This window comes from Fusarium venenatum (genome assembly GCF_020744135.1).
Source record: "Fusarium venenatum strain MPI-CAGE-CH-0201 chromosome Unknown EDB82scaffold_4, whole genome shotgun sequence".
Lineage (NCBI taxonomy): Eukaryota > Fungi > Ascomycota > Sordariomycetes > Hypocreales > Nectriaceae > Fusarium > Fusarium venenatum.
In genome coordinates, this window is record NW_027072132.1 from 3,559,268 (window position 1) to 3,578,758 (window position 19,491).

Here is a 19,491-nt window from a genome sequence, read left to right on the forward strand (position 1 = left end):
GGACAAGTTGAAATCCGGAGATGATGATGTGCCCAAATGAAAAAGGGAGCCCGGCGAGAAAAGAAACGAAATATGCTGTCGCACAACGCAGCCAATCCCCAAGTACGCAAGGGAAAGAGACAACATGCAACCAAAACAAGCAGGCGCAAGCTAAGAGAAGGAGCAACAACTAACGTTAGTGCTTTTCCCACTATAATAATGACGGCTGGCTCGGGCTGGCTCTGGTTCAGGTTCAGGCGTTGCTGTTTTGTATTTGTTGCTGTTTACCTGGCAGGTGGGGTCGTTGAGGAGCAACCAGTCGAGGTCCTGTTTGCCAATCATCCAATTGTACGCATCGATCCTGAATCGATCTGCTCATGCCTCTTCTGCTTTTGGTGTGACCATGACCTTGCTGACCCCTGTAAGTGCCTATCCATAGGAGCCACCTCCTCCCCGCACCCGATATGAGCGCGGCCAAGATCTCCAGCTAGGGCCCGACTTGTTTGACCTTATCTGGAGGCCAATTGCTTGCATCAGGTCGATCTGTAGACCGAAACTCTAGACATTTGCGTAGAGACCTAACGGTATCGAAATTTTATTTCCCAAAGCTACATGGATTTACTGGCTCATGTTCTCTAGTGAAACACAGGAATGCATTGACTGACATGATCGACGTGGACCAAGCGGCGCCAGTAAGTCATGGCCATCTGAGGAATACCATGGTTCCTTGCATAGGAAATTATATTTCTCACACTTCAACTTTCCCATACAATCCACTAATTGAATATATCAAATCATGTATCATTTCTCATCTTGGTTGTGGGCCTGGTTGAGATGTCTAAAGATAGCGTCCTCCCTCTTGTCCATGATAGACTGAAAGCCAGTCCTAACCTCTCAATAATTCATACCTGCACGTCCACCAGCTGCAGCCAGTCCAATACGCTCCGATGGCTCCAATAACTATCTATCTGCAAATGCCTGCTGTAGTTCGCATAAAGAGAAACCCATCCGTAATTTCAGTCATCACTGCTCAGTCCTCAATAAATTCAATCATGACTGTGCCCTGCTTCAAACCTGTGTCTGCAATAGTCGCGTCCAAACTCTCCATGAGGTCCTGTCCAGCTGGCATCTTCTTGAGTTCAAACTCAACGCCGTCTTTGCCTTCTAGAGGCTCTGCCTTGAGCCATTCGTAAATTCTTCGCACTTGATCGTCCAAGTTGAATCGACGAATGACGCGGCCAGTAGGATGTCGGAACTGGATTCGTGTTGTGGTTGTTGGGTTGGCCTCGGGCTCCGTGTGTGGGTTGGTTCCAGAGATCTTCGCCCAAGGGCTCTGCTCGACAGGGGTCTCAGGTTCCTTTCCTTTGCCCATCTCCTCCGGTGCAGGAGACTTTGTCAGAGCATCGGGATCGTGAAGGTTGGGCGTTGAAGAACCTCTACTTCCAGAAGCACCCTCCAAACTGTTCTTCAGAGCCATCTCCAGCATCTCGTCCTCAGTCATGCGCTCAACATCGACTCTTTGTTTGCGAGCCGTGGCTTTGGCAACAGGGTTCTTGCTGTTGGCTGCGAGGCTGTAACGGTCGAGGAACTCAGCAAGCTCGGCATGGAAGTCCTCTGCAGAGGGAAAAGGTCTGCCTGTCCACACCTTGACCTGTTCACCAGTTCGAGGATCAATGATGGAGACATGGGGGTAGTTGTCGGGGTTCTGGTGAGATTCGTTTGGGAAATAGAATGTCAAAAACTCCTGTGCGTCAGGAAAGTCTTTGTCATACTGCAGGAAGATAAAGTTCTCTCCGACAATTTCCTTCACGGCCTTGTCCTTCCAAATGTCGCGGTTCAGAGCCTGGCAGTTAAAGTCGTTCATATCCTGGAGGTTAACCATGATCCACTTCTTGTCCTCCTTGCCCAGAGTACGCGCGTCATCCCATCCCATTCGTGCCATCAAGTCATAAGGTGGACGGAATAGATCTTCCAGTCGTCTCGCATGAGCGCCGTTCTCGTTCGACGTGGATGGGGCGGAGCGTCGTTCGGGGTCGGTCCATATTTGCTGAGAGAATGGTCCTCCTGCACGATTGGCTATACAGAGTCAGTACAAGACCGAGACACACTCAAGTGATACTCACGTGGGTTTTGCCGCCGCCGTTGTCTCAGCTCCTCAAGAAAGGCCGCTTCCATCCCATCGTCATGCTCGCCGCCACCCCAACCAGGTGCCACCAATGTCTCGGTAGTTCGCGCAATGGGTGCTCGCACATCATCCGGGTTTGCTCCTGATCCAGGCCCTTGGTATAGTTCTTCTTGAAGGCGCTTGGCCATGGCTGCATCTTCCTCTTCTTGCGCTATAGCTGCCGCCTGGGCTGCAACCGCTCGGTCGTTGTCGTCATTGTCACTAAAGTCGTCTAGTTGCATATCCTGGTCATCGTCGCTATCGATGTGAATAACACCCGCCGAGTCTTGCCTGCCAACGTTGCTTCTTCCTGGCTGTGCAGTAGGCCCAGCTGGCTGATTTGTTGAAGAAAGACCAGCTCCTACACCAGAAACCAAGTCGGGGTTCTCGTAGAATAGTTCGATTGCGCGTTCAAAGTTGCCAGCAGTCATCTCAAGGAAGCTGCGGGCAACATCAGTGCTTGCGCCAGTAATGGCCATAAAGGTGGAAATATTGTCGTCCATGGCGGCGCGTCCAACGGGATATCGGGCTGCTGACTTTTTCGATATATAATTTGTCGTTCGTATTCAAGAAGCGAATCGAGAATCGAGTGCGATCACGTCGTCGATTGATGTAATCTCGCAAGGTTCGGTGTAGCTCTTGAGTAGAAGCAAAATCAATGCCCCGCTGTTATCATAGCGGGGAGAGTGTCGGGTTAAATAGCCGCTCGCTTTTTGAGGTTCGAGTGAAATCAAACAAGGTTGATACAATATCTTTGCTCTTTCAGCTCGCCAATATAGTAGTTATGCGTATGAAAAGCAGTTCTGCTGTAGTTTGTGAGCTTTCAACGCAGGCGAAAGTTGAAGTGAAAGTGAAGCACAGACATCAAATACAGGCACCCAACCACAGTGACGCAACCGGATCAGTGGAGCTTAATGTTTCTTTGGAGGGGCAAGTGACAGGGGCTCCAGAAACGGTGGCGGAAAATCAATGACGCGACTTTTAAGTGAACTTACCCTGGAGATTAATGTATCAACGGTTGTTGTTAATGTTCGGAAGCTGGTCGATTTCTCGACGGTTATTTGAGGATGGTGAAATTATAATAGTGTTAATTGTTCTTGATTATTGATGTTGATACCTGCCTAGTCTTGGACTATGGGTTAGAATGACTTACGATGTGGGAGGCAGAAACTTTGCATTTACTTACAAGCTCAAGTAGAGTGCCAATAAAGAACTATTCCATGACAGGCATGTGCACTTGCCGTGTTCGCTTCTTTTCAACTCACAGCAAATAAAGAAGGTACCCCTGAAAGTTATATCTGATTAAGAATTTGAGTTCAAGATGGCTTGTTCTACATTCAATGAAACTTATTGTAGAGCAAGATGGCAATATCACAATCTATCAAAGACCACCAGAATCACTGACAATAAAAAACATATGTTATCAGCGAAAGAAAATTGATCATACCGTTGTGTGATGCTTAATGATTGATCTCGTTGAAGTTGATTTACGTTGACACGTGACAGCTTGTCAGCTTAGTCATGATTCAGTCGTCACGATGGTTGACTGGGGACTTCCTGCCTCGACGACACCTACCAGTCAAACGCCTCGTCATTTGAGCTGCCTATTGCCCCAAATAAAGCGTTTTCTTATTCCTGCATATATTTCTTTTATCTGCACTTGTTTTAAAAATTGTCGATACCCAGCATTTACAGTCATGGCGACACCATCGCCCAAAGAAAGGGAGCTCCAGCTGCTAGATAGTGTGGAGCTCAAGATCCTCAACGTTGCCAATAAGGAAAAGAAGCTTCATGAGTTGCTACAACGGTACCTTCCACCCGTCATTGTGAAGGCTGCTAGTGAGCATGCTCAAGTTAGAGCCAAGGTAAAGGTTGTGAGTTATGACTATGGACAAACGCTGAAGTTATGATAGGTCGTTCAGATCTTCTCTAGGCTAAAGACCTTTATTCAACCTCCTGAGTAAGGAACCCAAACATGTCGCTACGTATTTGACGCTGACTCAAATTAGAGTAATTCTACCCGTGGGAGCCCTTCTTGACCAGTACAAGTCAAACGACTCCCCACTAGTCAAGCAGCTTGACATCTCTGGAATACAACACAGTATAGAGCGCTTGGATGATTACGAGAGAAGAGAGCTTATTCCCAAGGCTTTGGCTGGATTCTCCAAGGATGAAGGCATTGCGCGATCTGGTCCTTTCTTCAACATCATTCTTCGTCTTCTCCTTGATGCTCGTATACCTCCAAGGGGTAGTAAAGATGACACCGAATACCGACAGGCGATCGGACTGTCAGATGAGACTGATGCAAAATACCTCGCCAGCCTCATCAGCATCTTTCTACGACTACGCAACCCTACACAAAGCCAAAACTGGTCGACGGCAAACCCGACACTAACCAAATCCGAGCTTGAGTCTCTTGCTGTGGAGAGCCCAGAGTCTCAAAAAGTCTTTGAGAGAATGGCGGAACTAAAACTCAAGCTCGTTGCATTACTTGCTAGTGGTGCTTTTACAGACGAAGAAAAGTTCCTGCCTGCACTTTATGCCGCATCTAGTTTCGACAACAGGCTAGTATCGGCAGCTGAAGAGGTCTTGAAGAGAAGTTCTGTTTCTATGGAGGACAAAACTCTTGTTAAGCGTTTGTTTCATGCCCACTCGATACTGCCGTCTACCTACCGAACCCGTATCCTCAGCATTCTTTCCAAGTCCACAATATCAGCAACCATGTCCGACGATATTATGGCTGTCGTCAAGCTCAACTTTTCAACCAATGATCATTATACAGATCCTCTGTCGCTAAGCTTGATGCCAAAGAGCGCATTGGAACAAACGAAACTCCACACTGCTGCGTTCCAATACCTTGCCTGGGTAGCCCGTGTTGGGCCGTCGCAAGAAGGCTTCGACATTGCCGTTCCTCTGATTGACACAATGGGCGGTTTTATCGAGAATCATGGCTGGCCTGTTCCCGCACGGACATCACACGACGACATTGCGCTTCGGTCCAAAGCGTACGAGACGATTGGAGTACTGGCAAGGAGCGCCAAGATGCCTATCGAACGGCGACTAAAACTAGCTGGCTGGCTTTTCAAGTCTTTGTCCGAAGACCCTACCAATGATGCTGTTGTCAACATCGACGGGGCCCTTTCCAGCCTGACGACCAATATCCCAGCTACTTCAGGCAGCGATTCTGAAGAATTAAAAACAATGTTGCTTACATACATGTCTCTTCCCGACGAGCCCCCCGTTATCAGGAGTACCCGCCATGCTGTGGTCAAGTGGGCGAACCAGTGCCTTAACTTTTCCGATGTACTTGGTCGTTGGATCGACATCCTTGCAATCGGAGCTCATCAAGACGAGAGGAGCGATGTTGTCGAGCAGGGTCACAAAGGTCTCGATCCCTGGACTTATCATGCACACGCCGAGGCCGACCCTGCTTTGCCAGACTGGAAGGAAATGGTAGCCACCTTTTTTGGCTCCAAGATTAAACCAGAATCACACTCAGAAACAGCAGCTCTACCTGGCCTAGAAAATGCTCATTCTGTGTTTGAGAATTTTGAAGGATCTCGTGTGGCTGCGTTCCCAGTTGCTCTGCGCTACTGCAAGCACATCATGTTCCTTGCAGCCCTCGAAGATTTTGAAGTGCAGCCTGACTGGATGCAGACACTTGACGCCAGAGTAAAGACGGATATCAAGACCCGAGAGAAGATTCTCGGATACCTACACACTGTCGATAGTGCGTTTGCAGTCTTTTATCTGAAGGCTTGTCTTGATGGTGCTTATCTCAAAGACTCTCCAATTACGGAAGGATGTCTTCGTTGCTTTGTTGACGTGGCCTCCCTAAGCCCTGGTGGTGCATTGGGATACTTGACTGGGTTTAGCGATGGCCTCTTCCAGTTGATCAAGTCAAACAACAAGGAGATCCGATCACTAACAGCAAGGGCTTTGGGGATACTCGTGCCTCATTTGGCAAATGACGCTAATACGATAAACAATTGTCGTCAAACTTTGAGTGCGCTCTTTGAGAATGCTGAAAAGCTGGTTGGGCCCGAGCTCAATGCAGCAGAGGGAGGACTACTAGCATATAGCTATGTTTGCTCGCGCAGCGTCTATTATGGTCAGCCCGTGCCTGAAGACATCCAATATCCTCTTCACCTTCTCACAGGAGAGAATGTTTCCTTCTCTCTTTATGACACTGCATTAGAGGCTTTCGCCCAGCTGTGGACCGCAGGCCTTGCTATTCCACAGCGCGAAGGAGATCATCCCCTCGAGACAGTTGTCAGCAAGCTTGTTACCCCAGCGAAGAAGGGCAATGAGAAGGCCATTCTTGCTCTTGGAAGATTGGCAGCGGGACTGGATCAGAATGAAGAAACTGCAGAAGATGGTTGGTCAAATGGAATCATCGGCAATATCCTCAAAGAACTATTCGCCTTGCACGAGATCAAGCAAGTCGAGGTCCAGTTTACTGTAGGAGATGCAATCACTGCAACTCTAGCACGATGGGAGTCTGACTATGTCAAGCTGACTCTTGATGTTGAACCTCGCAGCTGTCTCCAGAAGCGCAACGGTTCACGTGGTCCACTTCTCACTGCTGTTCTCAACAAGATCTTTTCAGACTGCAAAGCTACGAAGCCATCTCTACTCAAGGCGTCTGGAATCTGGCTATTCTGCATTGTCCAGTACTGTTCTCACTTGGAAGAGGTGCAGTCAAGACTACGTGAGACTCAAGCTTCTTTCATGAGGCTTCTCAGCGCACGTGATGAGCTTGTACAAGAGACTGCTTCCCGCGGTTTGTCTTTGGTCTACGAACGTGGTGATGCAGACCTCAAGAGTGCTCTTGTCAAAGATCTCGTCTCTGCATTCACAGGCACAGGCACCCAGCTCAAAGTTGATCAAGAGACAGAACTGTTCGAGCCTGGTGCACTGCCAACTGGGGAGGGCAGTTCCATCACCTCTTACAAGGACATTGTCAACCTTGCTAATGAAGTTGGCGACCAGAGACTGGTGTACAAGTTTATGTCACTTGCTGCAAACGCTGCAACTTGGTCGACCCGTTCTGCGTTTGGTCGTTTCGGACTCAGCAACATCCTATCAGAATCGGAAGTTGACCCGAAACTGTACCCCAAGCTTTACCGTTACCGATTCGACCCAAACCAAAATGTCCAAAAATCCATGGACGACATCTGGAAAGCACTCGTCAAAGATGCAGGAGCTGTTCTTAGCACACACTTTGACGACATTCTGGACGATCTGCTTAAGAGTATTCTAGGACGTGAATGGCGTATGCGGGAAGCAAGTTGTGCGGCCGTTTCTGAACTGATCCAAGGACAGCCATTCATTAAATACGAGAAGCGATATCGAGATATCTGGACGTCAGCCTTAAAGGTGCTTGACGATGTCAAAGGCTCTGTTCGAGAGGCTGCATTCAAATTGTGCCGAACCCTGTCCAATACTCTTGTACGTCAACTTGAAGAGGGAACCAATGGATCCTCTGCTCAATCGATGATGAAGGAGGCTCTTCCATTCCTTCTTTCTGACAAAGGTATTGAAAGCTCGGTCAAAGAAGTTCAAGCTTTCGCGGCCATTACTGTTATTGAGCTCACCAAAAAGGGTGGCAAGGCTCTCCGACCTTTTATTCCAGACATGGTACCTCAGCTGCTTGGCTTGTTGAGTTCCATTGAACCTGAGCAGATCAATTGGCATTACCAAAGAGCTGGAGAGGATAGCCGAGACCAGATCGACAAGATCCGATCGCAAATGGTGAACCGGTCTCCAATTTCCGAGGCTATCGAGAACTCACTTCGCTTTATCGATGCGGATGTCATGGCGGAACTGGCACCCCGATTGGAGGCTACTATTAAAACTGCTATTGGCATGCCAACCAAGATCGGATGTAGCAGGGTTCTGACAACACTATTCACGCGCCATACGAACGATGTCAAAGGCGTTGGCAACAAATTCCTACAGATTATGGAGAAGCAGACCATGGACAAGAATGACGAGGTCAGCCAGGCATACGCTCGTGCTACTGCCTACATGTTGAGAGCTGCATCGGACTCGGCCAAGAACCGATTCTGCAAAAAGTTTATTGACATGTACTTTGAGGCAGAGGAAGAGTCACGCCGTCAAAAAACTGCAGACGTGATAGTAGCTTTAGCCAAGGTTTCGCCTGATCATTTCACTGCGCTCGAGACCCAGCTGCTCCCTTTCGCTTACCTGGGCTCTCACGATACTGATGAGTATACCAGCAAGGTGTTCAAGGAAGTGTGGGAACAGCACGCTGGAAGCAGCCGCACCGTTGTGCGTTATGTTCCGGAGATTGTGTCCTTGGTGGAAAGATGCCTGGATACTGCACAATGGGCTCTTCGACATGGCGGAGCTTTCACAGTAGCTGTTATGGTGTCTGATGTTGCAAGCGCAAGTGACGCCAGCGGTCAAATCAGCGATGCCAACCTGAACAAAATTTGGCCTGTATTTGAGAAAACACTGGCTTTGAAGACCTTTACCGGTAAAGAGAAGCTACTCGAGTCTTACCCGAAATTCGTCGAGAAGGGTCGGAGCCTGTGGACATTAGATTCCAAGATCGCCGCTCAAATGGAAAAGATTGCCATCCGAGAGGCGAAGCGCAACAACGACGAGTACCGTGTTCATGCATTCAGTAGTCTGTGGAAATTTGCCAAGGCTCGTGATGATCTCGACATGCTGGACAAAATTACAGAAGTGGTTACACCCTATCTTGATGAACTCAAGGGCGAGGATGAGAACCAAGACAAGATGGACATTGATTCCAAGGACCATGTTAAAAAGGAGCAGCTTGCTGAAAAGACTGCATCCAATGGTTTTGAAGCTATTTCTCGAGGATATAGCCGTACAACCATCAAACAGGACTCTCTCTGTGTCTTGGTGAAGATCATCAATATCCTCAAACCTTACCTTGAAAGTACTAATTTTGCTCCAATCAAGCGTCACATTTGGTACGAGTGCGTTCGTGATCTCATGGACGATGCCGTGTCCCCATCAGAGAAGCAAAACGACGATGAAGCTGTGGCGTTGACCTACCTGTTAAGTCTTGACATTGACTTGGTTGATACTGGCACTGAACCACAAAGAGTCATGAGAGCAAAGGCAGTAGGTGCGCTATTCAAGGCAAAAGCAAGGGGAGTCTTTGGACAGAGTGGTCCTGATGGATCTCAGTTGAAAGCCATGGTGAGCAAGGCGTTGGAGACTGAGAGGTCGTTGGAGGTGCAGAGAGCGTTGAGGGACATCCTGGTTGAGATGAAATGAGATTTGTATCAGTATTCATAGAATAGACGTAAAGTAGTAATTCAAGCTCAATGGTCGATCCAAGAGTGGTCTTTTCTTTGTGTTGAAGGAAGAACAAGTGAGTTGCATAGCATGCTTTTGTATTGTGTGAGAATAAGGTTGTTCTATAAACCCCTCCCTTTTGTGACAAAGAGCTGCACGCCGAAAAAGTCATAATTTGAAGCCAAAACCATCAATAGAATAGATAGATGCAAGTAACAGACGGATTAGTGAGTAGCAAAAAGAATGACACCCTAAGTCTTAGGGTATAAAAATAAGTAGTCGAAGAATTATAGTATAAGGAGCTTAAATTGATCTACTAATTTCGTCTCTTATGCTTCTAGTAGTCAATTTTTCATACTTTGAGGACGGGGTATCTTGCGTCTTACAATAGACACAGAGTGTCCATAAGTATTTCACGCAATGTTCTCTGGTTCTCATCTTACGATATGTTGTGATACTGTACCACTCACTTATCTTTCAATTTCACAATGTTTCACACCTACCCTTACCTCAACAAAGCGGGCATTCACTCAAGCCTAAACAATGCAAATGCCGTACAACCAGACGATTCATCTGCCCGACGTTACATATCTCAATCAAGCCCAACGTGAGCCCAATCCGTCTTAAATAGGGCCCTTTGTCGTTAAACTGAAACAAATGCAGACAAGTCGAGCGTCACAAAAAGTCTATAGCTTCCGCCTTGTTTCGCATACGTCGTGTGGTTTGTTGATGAATACAGCCCTTGGAATGAGACGCCGGATCGGACGTTGAGAACGGCGATGGTGTTCGGCCGGAAACGTCGGTGTTTTTGTGATCCACTACCGAAAATTGCCATTCTGTATGACGGAGTAAAATCGCCGAGAGCGATGCTCTTTCGTGCATGTCCTGCAAGACAAGATTACAGACCTGGCTCACGAGTATCTAATTGACGCCCGAAGTAAATCATCCGATCACCATACCACAGCAGATCTGTCCAGTTCTGCTTATCTGACCTAAAATATCAAGTTGAAAAACAAACACCATTGGCAGAAAACTGTGACCAATGTCTGGTAACAAATGTGGAAAGACAAGGATGGCAGCGTGGTTGATGCCCCACCAACATTGTCACGTCGAGCACTTTTGAGATCGCAGTGTTGCTACCGGAGAGGAGACCAGTCCGAAAGGCATGATGATGCCAGTCTTGTGTCATGAATAATAGAAGCTCTCTTTCGTTCCGAGCTACTGATAAAGAGCCAGTCAAATCTCGCAATGTTCAACAGCTCACGATTCAGTCTCAGCCCAGTCACAGCACACAGTGGGACCTGTAAAAGCAGCGGGTTTCTGAGCCGCAACTTGCGTCACCAGTCTGTTGCTGGGTTTTCCACGAGGGTTGCAAGGTGGGATGGACGATCTGCAAGTAGCAACCAGGCCCCCGGTCCAATTGATGAATGCGGTTAAAGGGAAAGCACCAGAAGCATTAGAATTCGCGAGCCGATGGGGCATTGTCTTTTCAGGTAAAAGCATCAAATCAGTTCTTGGTTCTCATCGCAGCAACTGCCAAAAGCAAATCCAAGAATAAAGGCCAGTTTGTCAACAACGACGATATGCACTGTCTTGCAGACGACCTTTTCAGTCTTACTGGATATGCTAGCCTCGGAAGTTCACCAGTCATCATCAAGGTTAAAGACGGTTTGTCTTGCAGAACGATGTCGTATGGTGCATGCCAGAAATAATCTTGGTGTGCGAAGTGATCCACCAGCACGATGCCCGGAGGCCTGGAAAAACCTCCCATTTGTTGATATTGCAATTGACAATAGCGACGGCGTCCTGCAGTGGCACGGTCCAGTCCAGATGGTTCCAATTCCCATGTGGTGATGGTGACCAGTACAAAGTGGATTTGATACAGTATTTGATGTCATGATGCTCAATCCAAGTGAAGTGAACAAGACCAATTGTTCTGGGACGTTTGACGAAGCGAAGGAAACTGATGCACTAACACAAGGTTGGTTCATCCTTGGTGCAGTTTTGATAGGGTTTCCTGTCTTGGCGCGGTAGGAGACCGAGATCTTGTTGGGATAGGGCACTTCTGTATGGGCTTTTGTAGCGCCACGTTCTAGTTTGAGTTAACACTTCTCACAGGAGGGTTTACCACCAGGAGCTTTGCGGTCGACCCGAAATAGGTCGTATGAGTTGCGAGGCGTCGTTGTTCCCCTTGTTTACTGGAAGAGCAACGATAATGACACTTGGCTGTTATGGGTAACCTTAACCTACCAATCGCCGAGGTTTGGCTTATGAACATTGGTTGGATCTTGCATCTCGAATGAGCTTTGATACACCAGGAATGGACAATTAAAAGGGCGTTCCGTAGATGTTCCCTTAATCGAAAATGGGCCGAATTATGGTCAAGCTTGTAACAAAAAGCTATCAGTGTTCCTCGTCTCCGAGACCATGTCGCAGCGCTTCGTTTTGGCATTGTTATTCTGAGCTCGTTTGTGGCACATTACTATGACGAGCATTCGATGCCATGAGGCCACTAAAGCAAGGGATTTTGGGGTTGACTAACTGCAATCTTAAGTCCAGGGCTGGCGACTATTTCCCTATTGAGTTGATTGGCGTCCACGTTACAAGGTCGGAGATATTCGAATAAATGAGAGGTTGAAACATTGTCGTCCCTGGGTGCGCCGTGCGTTTGTGATGTGCTTGCGTTTGCTTCGGTTAACATCAATAGATTCGAATGGGATGCTGCTCGCCCGGTGAAACCAGCAAGCGAGGCGAGGAACGCTCCCTTCATTCCTTATCGGGCTCAACATTGACCGAAAACGAGGTGCATTGACTCAAAGTCATGCCAAACTTTGCTTCTCGTTGTTGCGTTCTCCTCCTGACGACTCAAAGCCCTTGTTATCAACAGCGATCATTCACCTCCCTGTACTCAGCTCTTCTGTTGCCAGCGTTCGTTTTTAAAGTGCCGCACTTGGATCGGGTTGCTTTCCAGGCCATCGACCCTCCAGATGCCCTATGATTTCATGATCCACCATCGACAGGGCTGTTTCACAGGGGTAGTGTTGCTGGTTCGTCTCGTCAAACCTGACCTGCTTTCAGCGCTCAGCACCATGTTCACTGTCCAGTTTCCAGTTCAAACGGTGCCCAGCTGCATCTTGGGCACTAGGCTCGAGATAGCGGCACGCCCGCCGTCAAGGATAGCCCTGGTTGCGGAGAGCCACAGAACCTTTTTTTTTTTTATCGCACCAGGTACCCAGGCATGGCTGAACTTGGTCAGACAACGGTACTTGACATTGTAGGCCAAATCGTAGTCAGGAATCAACAAAGCCATTGTAGCTAGGTAGCCTCGGGCTCAAAGGCTCGAGCTTTGGGCATGTTTCGTAGAACACTTGGACCATCGCTATCGCCGTAGCAAGTCCGTTAATTGTGTGCATCACGATGATCATGAAATGCCGATACTGTGTGGAAGAGTTGAGCAGCTAGGGCAAGGCCCACAGCTTTTGTCATTGTCGTTCTTGTTCTCCTCCCTTCCATTCACTCCACATAGCGACACACACTTTCCTCAAGCCACGCCCATTCTCACTGGCTCCCACCATCTCGTGGTGAGCCTCTTCTGGCTCTTGACTTCCAATAGAAAAGTATTTCGATGTTGTGCGTTGCTTCTCCAAAAGCCCTCTTGCCCTTCCCCCTCTTGTTAAGAAGGTGTAGAGAATTCCCCCTCCCAGATCGTAACTTTGCCGTGAATTCTTGCTTCCGTAACAACCGCATTCTTGATCGTGATCATTGTCGCCCTTCGTCCTTTCTCGAACGCTTTGCTGTGTCACGGAGTGTCCGTTGCTGCGCCTGTTTGCCCAGGTCCACGCTACCGTTACCATCATCTCATCTGGATTCCGTGCACCTGCAGCCGCTCCGTCACTCGCCAGCGACTTGACAGCGTCATTCGTCCATTGAGGTGTTTCAGTACCACCCTTAGCAAGCCCACACCAAGATCCAAAGATCCCCTTGTCAGCGGATACGGCAGCCCACACCCCCTTGTCGACAATTTTCCCCTACCGGTACCCTCGTCCCCGCGCGCCCCCGATTGTTCCCAAGAGCAAGGCCTAAACAAGGCAAGGTTAAGAAAAAAAAAGCTCGTCTTTTTTCTTTACCCTCTCCCGTATTACGACTCATCCCACGACTCTCTTTCTGTTTCCCCTCATCCATCTTTGTCCTCATCACGGTTTTCACGGCTCTTCCCTTGCGCGTGTTTCGGAAATTTGGCTGTGACAGTTACTGTTGTTTTTGTTGGCGCCTAAAAGTGAGTTTGCTTTCTTTTGAGTTCTTTCGATTCCATGTCTCTTCTTGGTACTGGTTGTGGTGTGGTTGTGGGTGGAGGTTTGTGGGATCTTGAGCCGGATATCAGCTTCACACGACGTTGCGCGCGCACACCATCGATATCAATGAATTTCGAACAACGACCCGTATTCTGGAAGCCAAAATCTGCTTCCAATTGAGATTCGAAAGGAGGTTTTGTAAAACGAGTACATCCTTAAACTACCGGTCGCATCTGTTCGTCCGTCCGTCCCGAAATTCGCACAACGACGAGTCTCGATAAGAACAACCGACAAAACGCAATGCAATATGACTCTGTCACTTGCTGAAAAAAATTCGCCATACCTTTCTCCACATGACATTTGCTCGGTATCCGCCAACCCGTCGTCTAATCAGTATGCTCTTCAACTTCGCATGTCGAGAGTCAAGCCAAATTCTTTGATGGTAGACTGCAGGGAACAATTGCCCCGGGAACGAATGGGATATTCGAATGGATTGTTGGGAAACGTTGGAGAACCGATTGCCAGATGGAGATTTCCCAGAAATGAAGCCATGGGACGGTTGGCACCAAGCCAGGAACCACCAGCCATTACTCGTCACCCTTGGACAATTTATCTTCACGGGCAATAATTGGATGTGCAGCGAAGCGATGTGTGGCCCGGATACCAGAGTGAAAGCAAGGCGGATGCTGGATCTCGAACCTGACACCAAACTGGCCGATGAGATGTGCCCAGGGCGGGCTTTTGGACCGACATGGACTTATTGAAGACGTCGAGTAGATCGCTAACACAAGTCCAGGTTAAGCTCATTTCGGGAACGTTTGTAGCTATCTTACCACTTTCCTTTGGAATCCTTGGTAAAGCACCTTGCCCCGTGTGAGAACGACAATTCGGCGTTTCGCATCCCCTATCACTACCCTCCAAAGCATTTCATTGCTTGTATCGGCGTGACGGCGTCTTAGAGATTTGATTCGCATCTGTACGGATACTTTTCGAAGTGTTTGTCGTTTCCAATTCTCGTTCGTATCTTTTTAAGGATTAGACTCGGTGTAAAGGTATGAGGCGCAGTGGTATTGGGTGCATCCTGAGTCTAATTATTTTCTAGGTCTTACGATCCAAATATAGCGACTTACTTCGTTGTGCTTTCGGTACTCGATTCTCTTGACGGTAAGTTCTAAACATTGTCGCCAATATCAAACCCCTCGTTGCCCCTCCACCGATTGCTTGGATTGCAGCAAAGTTTGCGATAGAATCAAATCAGGCCAACAATTACAACATGTGGCTGTTTTGTCAAAGTTTGAGAGATGTTTTTGTTGGGTGAATTTCGGCCGCAGTCACTTGCCCTCTGACCGAGCAGGCACCGACAAAAGCAGGCGCCTTGCCCCTCCAAATTCCCAACACCTCTAATTCTTCCCCTTTGCATTCTCGGATCACCAGCGCTTTGGTTTGGTACTGACATATCATCCATAGCGCTTCTACGATTTGTTTACGACGTGTACGAGTTACTACTCACGGTAAGTTGCTTTATTATATGATCTATCAAACCATCCGCCCCTGGACAACAGGCCACTTGGTGCACGGGAATTCGGGAATCACAGACTTGGCTGTCAAAGGACATCGAATCACTCCAGTATCATTCCGCGGATGGAGCTTGCGATATCGAGGATTTCTGGCCTTTGATTCACTATCGATACGATTCTGGATACCCCGAGTTCAAGGCATTATTGAACTGATTATGTGCTGATTGTCCACTACATTGTCACGTTCCAGTCGGCCCCTGCCCTAGAAACTTCATTCTCTCCACCTCTTTTGTTTTCCACTACTGCTCAGATCAGTACCCAATTCAAGTCGCTAATTCTTCATTGCAGTCTTTTTTTGTTGCTCCGCTCTGTCAAGCTCTGCAGCATCTCGCTCTTCGCATTTTGAACATTTAAGCTCTTGCTTCGTTCCCATCGGTTCGTTACCCCAACACCATCTCGCTCTCCGACTCGAAATCCTCGTGCAGTGCTGACCTCGCAAAGCCCATCATGGATATGAACTCTGGTTTCTCTGGTGTGCCTGCCAACAACGGTGCCCCTTCTGGCCCTATGGCCTACTCCAACGGCACTCCTCCCGCCCCTGATATGGGCGGTGTTGCCCCTCCCCCTGGATCTGGCCCTGACTCTCCCAAGACCACCCTCTGGTAAGTCGGAATTTCTACCACCTCTTGCAGCAATGCTGATTATGATAGGATGGGTGAGCTCGAACCTTGGATGGATGAGAACTTCATCAAGGGCGTCTTCTTGTCTTCGGCTCATGAAAATGTGAACGTTAAGGTCATCCGCGACAAGAATTCTGGTAACGCTGGCTACTGCTTCGTCGAGTTCCAGAGCCCTGAGGCTGCTACCAAGGCCCTTGGCATGAACGGCTCGGCGGTCCCCAACAGCACTCGTTCCTTCAAGCTCAACTGGGCTTCTGGAGGTGGCCTGGTCGACCGACGGTACGTCACATGTATTCACTGTTCATATCAGCTACTAACATGCTTAGGGATGATCGCGGCCCTGAGTACAGCATTTTCGTGGGCGACCTTGGCCCTGAAGTCAACGAGTACGTCCTGGTTTCTCTCTTCCAGGCTCGTTTCCCTTCGTGCAAGTCTGCCAAGATCATGACCGATGCTATGAGCGGTCAGAGCCGCGGCTACGGCTTCGTTCGCTTCTCCGACGAGAATGACCAGCAGCGCGCTCTTGTTGAGATGCAGGGAGTCTACTGTGGTAACCGACCCATGCGAATCTCTACCGCTACCCCCAAGAACCGTGGCAACCACGGTTTCGGTGGTCAGGGACACCAGCATGGCGGTCCTATGATGCCCGGCATGCCCCAGCAGCAGATGTGGAACGGTGGTGGCATGCAGGGTTTCCCTTACGGAGGCTTCAACCCTGCTACCCAGATGAACCAGTTCACTGACCCCAACAACACCACCGTCTTTGTCGGTGGTCTTTCCGGCTACGTCACCGAGGACGAGCTCCGATCGTTCTTCCAGGGCTTCGGCGAAATCACCTATGTCAAGATACCACCTGGCAAGGGCTGCGGTTTTGTCCAGTTTGTCCACCGCCACGCTGCCGAGATGGCCATCAACCAGATGCAGGGCTACCCTATCGGTAACTCCCGCGTCCGCCTCAGCTGGGGTCGATCTCAGAACAACTCTGGCGTTGGCACTCCCTACCGCCCTGCTCCTCCCCCTCCTCACTACATGGGCATGCCCAGCCACGGCGGACCTGGTAACTACGGTCCTCAGCACTTTGGTGGCCCTGCTCCTGGTCCCCAGGGACCTCCCGGACCTCCTGGACCCGGCCCCAACGGCCCTCCTCAGGTAAGCATCTTGCCTCGTACGAACCGTTGATGTACTGACAAATTAGGAGTATTAAGCAAAACTGCAATATGACCACGATAACTCGTTGACCAAGGGGCTTTTACACGAACAATCCCCCGGCACTTCTATTTCCTTGGACTCAATTATCTTGCCTTCTCGTGGGCTATCATGTCAAGCAGAATCTATCTGCTTTCCGTGGCAGTTTATGAGCGATACCCAACCTTGATTGCGATCTGGGTTATGACTTTAAGTTTTATGGCAGCTCAGGATTTCTACACGACACCACGCACACTCCATTTCCTTGGGTCTGAATCATGATTGGCGTTGGAGATCTTCGGTCCCCCCGGTGGATTGTCATCAATTCAATTCATTTAAGCTACTTGCCTGTACCCTCTGTGTTTACTTTAGTCACTCACTGCTTTTCCTTTATTTTTGACTACCTTTAACTGTTGCTTTGCGTGATGTATCACGCCTTTTTGCGGACTGCTGCTGTTTTCTGAACTGTTCCTCGTAGTCATTTCGAGCCTGTTACTTTGGCTTTGGCTTCGCGCGCATTCCGTCAGCTCTTATGGGAGGATCAGTTGCAAGGCGCTGCAATCGGCGTCGTGGCGAGGTTTGTTCGGCGTGGCGGTTGGATCGTGGTTAGCGGCATTCCTGGTGCGTTTGGGGGATCGATCTCTTGCAAAAGAGTGGCTGGGAAAAGAATGGTTTTGGCTATGATTGAGTGTTGTTTCTGATGAGGCGATGGGGAGTTTGGTCTGCGGATTTAAGGAGTCAGTATTATCCAGTTCAAGACAGACCGATATTTGAACAGCAAAGCTTCAACTGACTCGTCAAGATCGCGTGACAAGACTCGACACGTATGAATCCCCTCTTCTGACAGCTCAAGGTACAGCAGCTAGCTCAGCACCTCCGCATCTTGGACCTCCACATAATGGAGAGCTGACGTAATTTGCTTCTCCGCGATAGCCCAGATAATAGGGTTTCGAGGCTGATGGGGATAGCGATTGGGTGTAAGACGCCGTCAGGGTATCTAATGCATGCAGCATGATACCTTCATGACCTTGGGTGGAACTTTATTTCAGAGCACTTTAAAGCTGCTCCGCCTTCTCTTCTTTTCGAAACTTTGTAACCCCTCAATTAGGATTTCTCATACAAATCATGTCTACTGTTGATCTAAGTGCTTTCCCCACAGCTGCTCCCGCCGCTCCATCAGCTGAGATTCGCTATGCGGATGTAAGTTTGTCGCTGATAACAGTGGTCAGTTGATTGACAGTTTACAGGTCGCTGTCACGGCAACTGCAAATGAGTTCAAAGGCGTATACCGTGATGATAAGCAGTACCACGAGCCCGACTTTATGAGCACTCTCGACCGAGCCAAAGATGCAGGTGTCAGCAAGGTCTTGTTGACGGGTATGTCGCTTTCAGACGTTTCGCACAACGACAACATCACCAAGCAGCGTCCCGCACAGGCTTACTATACCATTGGCGTGCACCCGTACCATGCTTCTGAACTGGACAAGGGTGGAAAGGCGTACCTCGCTGAGCTGGAGCAGAAAGTCAAAAACGCCCTGGCTCAAGACTCGCCGCATATTGCCGCCTTTGGAGAGCTCGGTCTTGACTATGATAAGGAGGAACATGCGTCCAAAGATGTACAGAAGAAGGCTTTCGTGGCGCAACTGGATCTTTTTGTCAAGAACCAGTGGGATCTCCCTCTGTTTCTACACTGTCGCAACGCGTTTGATGATTTCGTCGAGACAATGACCTCATACATGGAGAAGCTACCCCGCGGTGGATTAGTACACAGCTTTGTTGGAAGCGCATCTCAGATGGAGAAACTTGTATCCATGGGTTTCGGAGTGAGCGTCAATGGATTCAGTTTCCAGACCACAGAAAGTCTAGAGATGGTATCCAAGATTCCTCTCGATGCGCTACAACTCGAGACGGATGCCCCGTGGGGTGAACTCAAGAGCACATCTGAAGTAGTCAAACAATACTGCGCCAACGCCAGGCCTCTGCCGGCGTCGAAGAAGAGGGATAAGTGGGATGTTAAGTGCATGGTTAAAGAGAGGAATGAGAGTTGCACCATTGAGAGGGTTGCTCTGATTGTGGCGGGGTTGAAGGGTGTTGCTGTTGATGAAGTTGCTGAAGCGGCGTGGAGGAATAGTGTGAGGATGTTTGGACTTGGACGACGATAAATGTTCAAGAGTAAATAATAGTTATACGAATGAAGCGATCAAGTCGCCAATTTTGTTGAGATGGTCGGTGCCAATTGGTGTTTCTTCATTATTGAGATGCCAGCTGCTTCAACCCCATTATCGTGCTATCTTTGCCGAGAACAAAGGAAGAGATGGGTCTTATCCGAGTACGATGTACGAGACGGTGAATTGAAGAATTTGAATAGTTTCAAA

The 19,491-nt window shown here is 48.8% G+C and overlaps 5 protein-coding genes across 5 annotated transcripts; 3 read left to right on the forward strand and 2 right to left on the reverse strand.

Moving 5' to 3' along the window:
• Positions 1–550: 550 nt before the first annotated feature.
• Positions 551–3,019, reverse strand: EDB82DRAFT_514450 (uncharacterized protein). Its single transcript, XM_025738138.2, has 2 exons — positions 2,103–3,019; positions 551–2,055 (listed from the first exon to the last, which is right to left on the reverse strand). Exons 1-2 carry the CDS (start codon positions 2,644–2,646, stop codon positions 1,010–1,012), a joined length of 1,590 nt encoding a protein of 529 aa, XP_025592929.1. The 5' UTR covers positions 2,647–3,019; the 3' UTR covers positions 551–1,009.
• A 705-nt stretch (positions 3,020–3,724) lies between these two features.
• On the forward strand, positions 3,725–9,482 carry EDB82DRAFT_579620 (proteasome stabiliser-domain-containing protein). The gene is made up of 3 exons (XM_065609995.1): positions 3,725–4,008; positions 4,057–4,103; positions 4,153–9,482. Exons 1-3 carry the CDS (start codon positions 3,841–3,843, stop codon positions 9,419–9,421), a joined length of 5,484 nt encoding a protein of 1,827 aa, XP_065463358.1. The 5' UTR covers positions 3,725–3,840; the 3' UTR covers positions 9,422–9,482.
• A 1,891-nt stretch (positions 9,483–11,373) lies between these two features.
• EDB82DRAFT_318012 (uncharacterized protein) lies at positions 11,374–12,375 on the reverse strand. Its single transcript, XM_065607468.1, has 2 exons — positions 11,985–12,375; positions 11,374–11,828 (listed from the first exon to the last, which is right to left on the reverse strand). Exons 1-2 carry the CDS (start codon positions 12,210–12,212, stop codon positions 11,535–11,537), a joined length of 522 nt encoding a protein of 173 aa, XP_065463359.1. The 5' UTR covers positions 12,213–12,375; the 3' UTR covers positions 11,374–11,534.
• Positions 12,376–15,758: 3,383 nt separating this feature from the next.
• Positions 15,759–17,135, forward strand: EDB82DRAFT_529690 (uncharacterized protein; the record flags this gene model as incomplete). Its single annotated transcript, XM_065609208.1, has 4 exons — positions 15,759–15,913; positions 15,962–16,210; positions 16,258–17,080; positions 17,127–17,135. The coding sequence occupies 4 exons, from the start codon at positions 15,759–15,761 to the stop codon at positions 17,133–17,135; spliced, it is 1,236 nt and encodes a 411-aa protein (XP_065463360.1).
• Positions 17,136–18,241: 1,106 nt separating this feature from the next.
• EDB82DRAFT_529691 (uncharacterized protein) lies at positions 18,242–19,278 on the forward strand (the record flags this gene model as incomplete). The annotated part of the gene is made up of 2 exons (XM_025738141.1): positions 18,242–18,316; positions 18,364–19,278. The coding sequence occupies 2 exons, from the start codon at positions 18,242–18,244 to the stop codon at positions 19,276–19,278; spliced, it is 990 nt and encodes a 329-aa protein (XP_025592932.1).
• Positions 19,279–19,491: the final 213 nt, after the last annotated feature.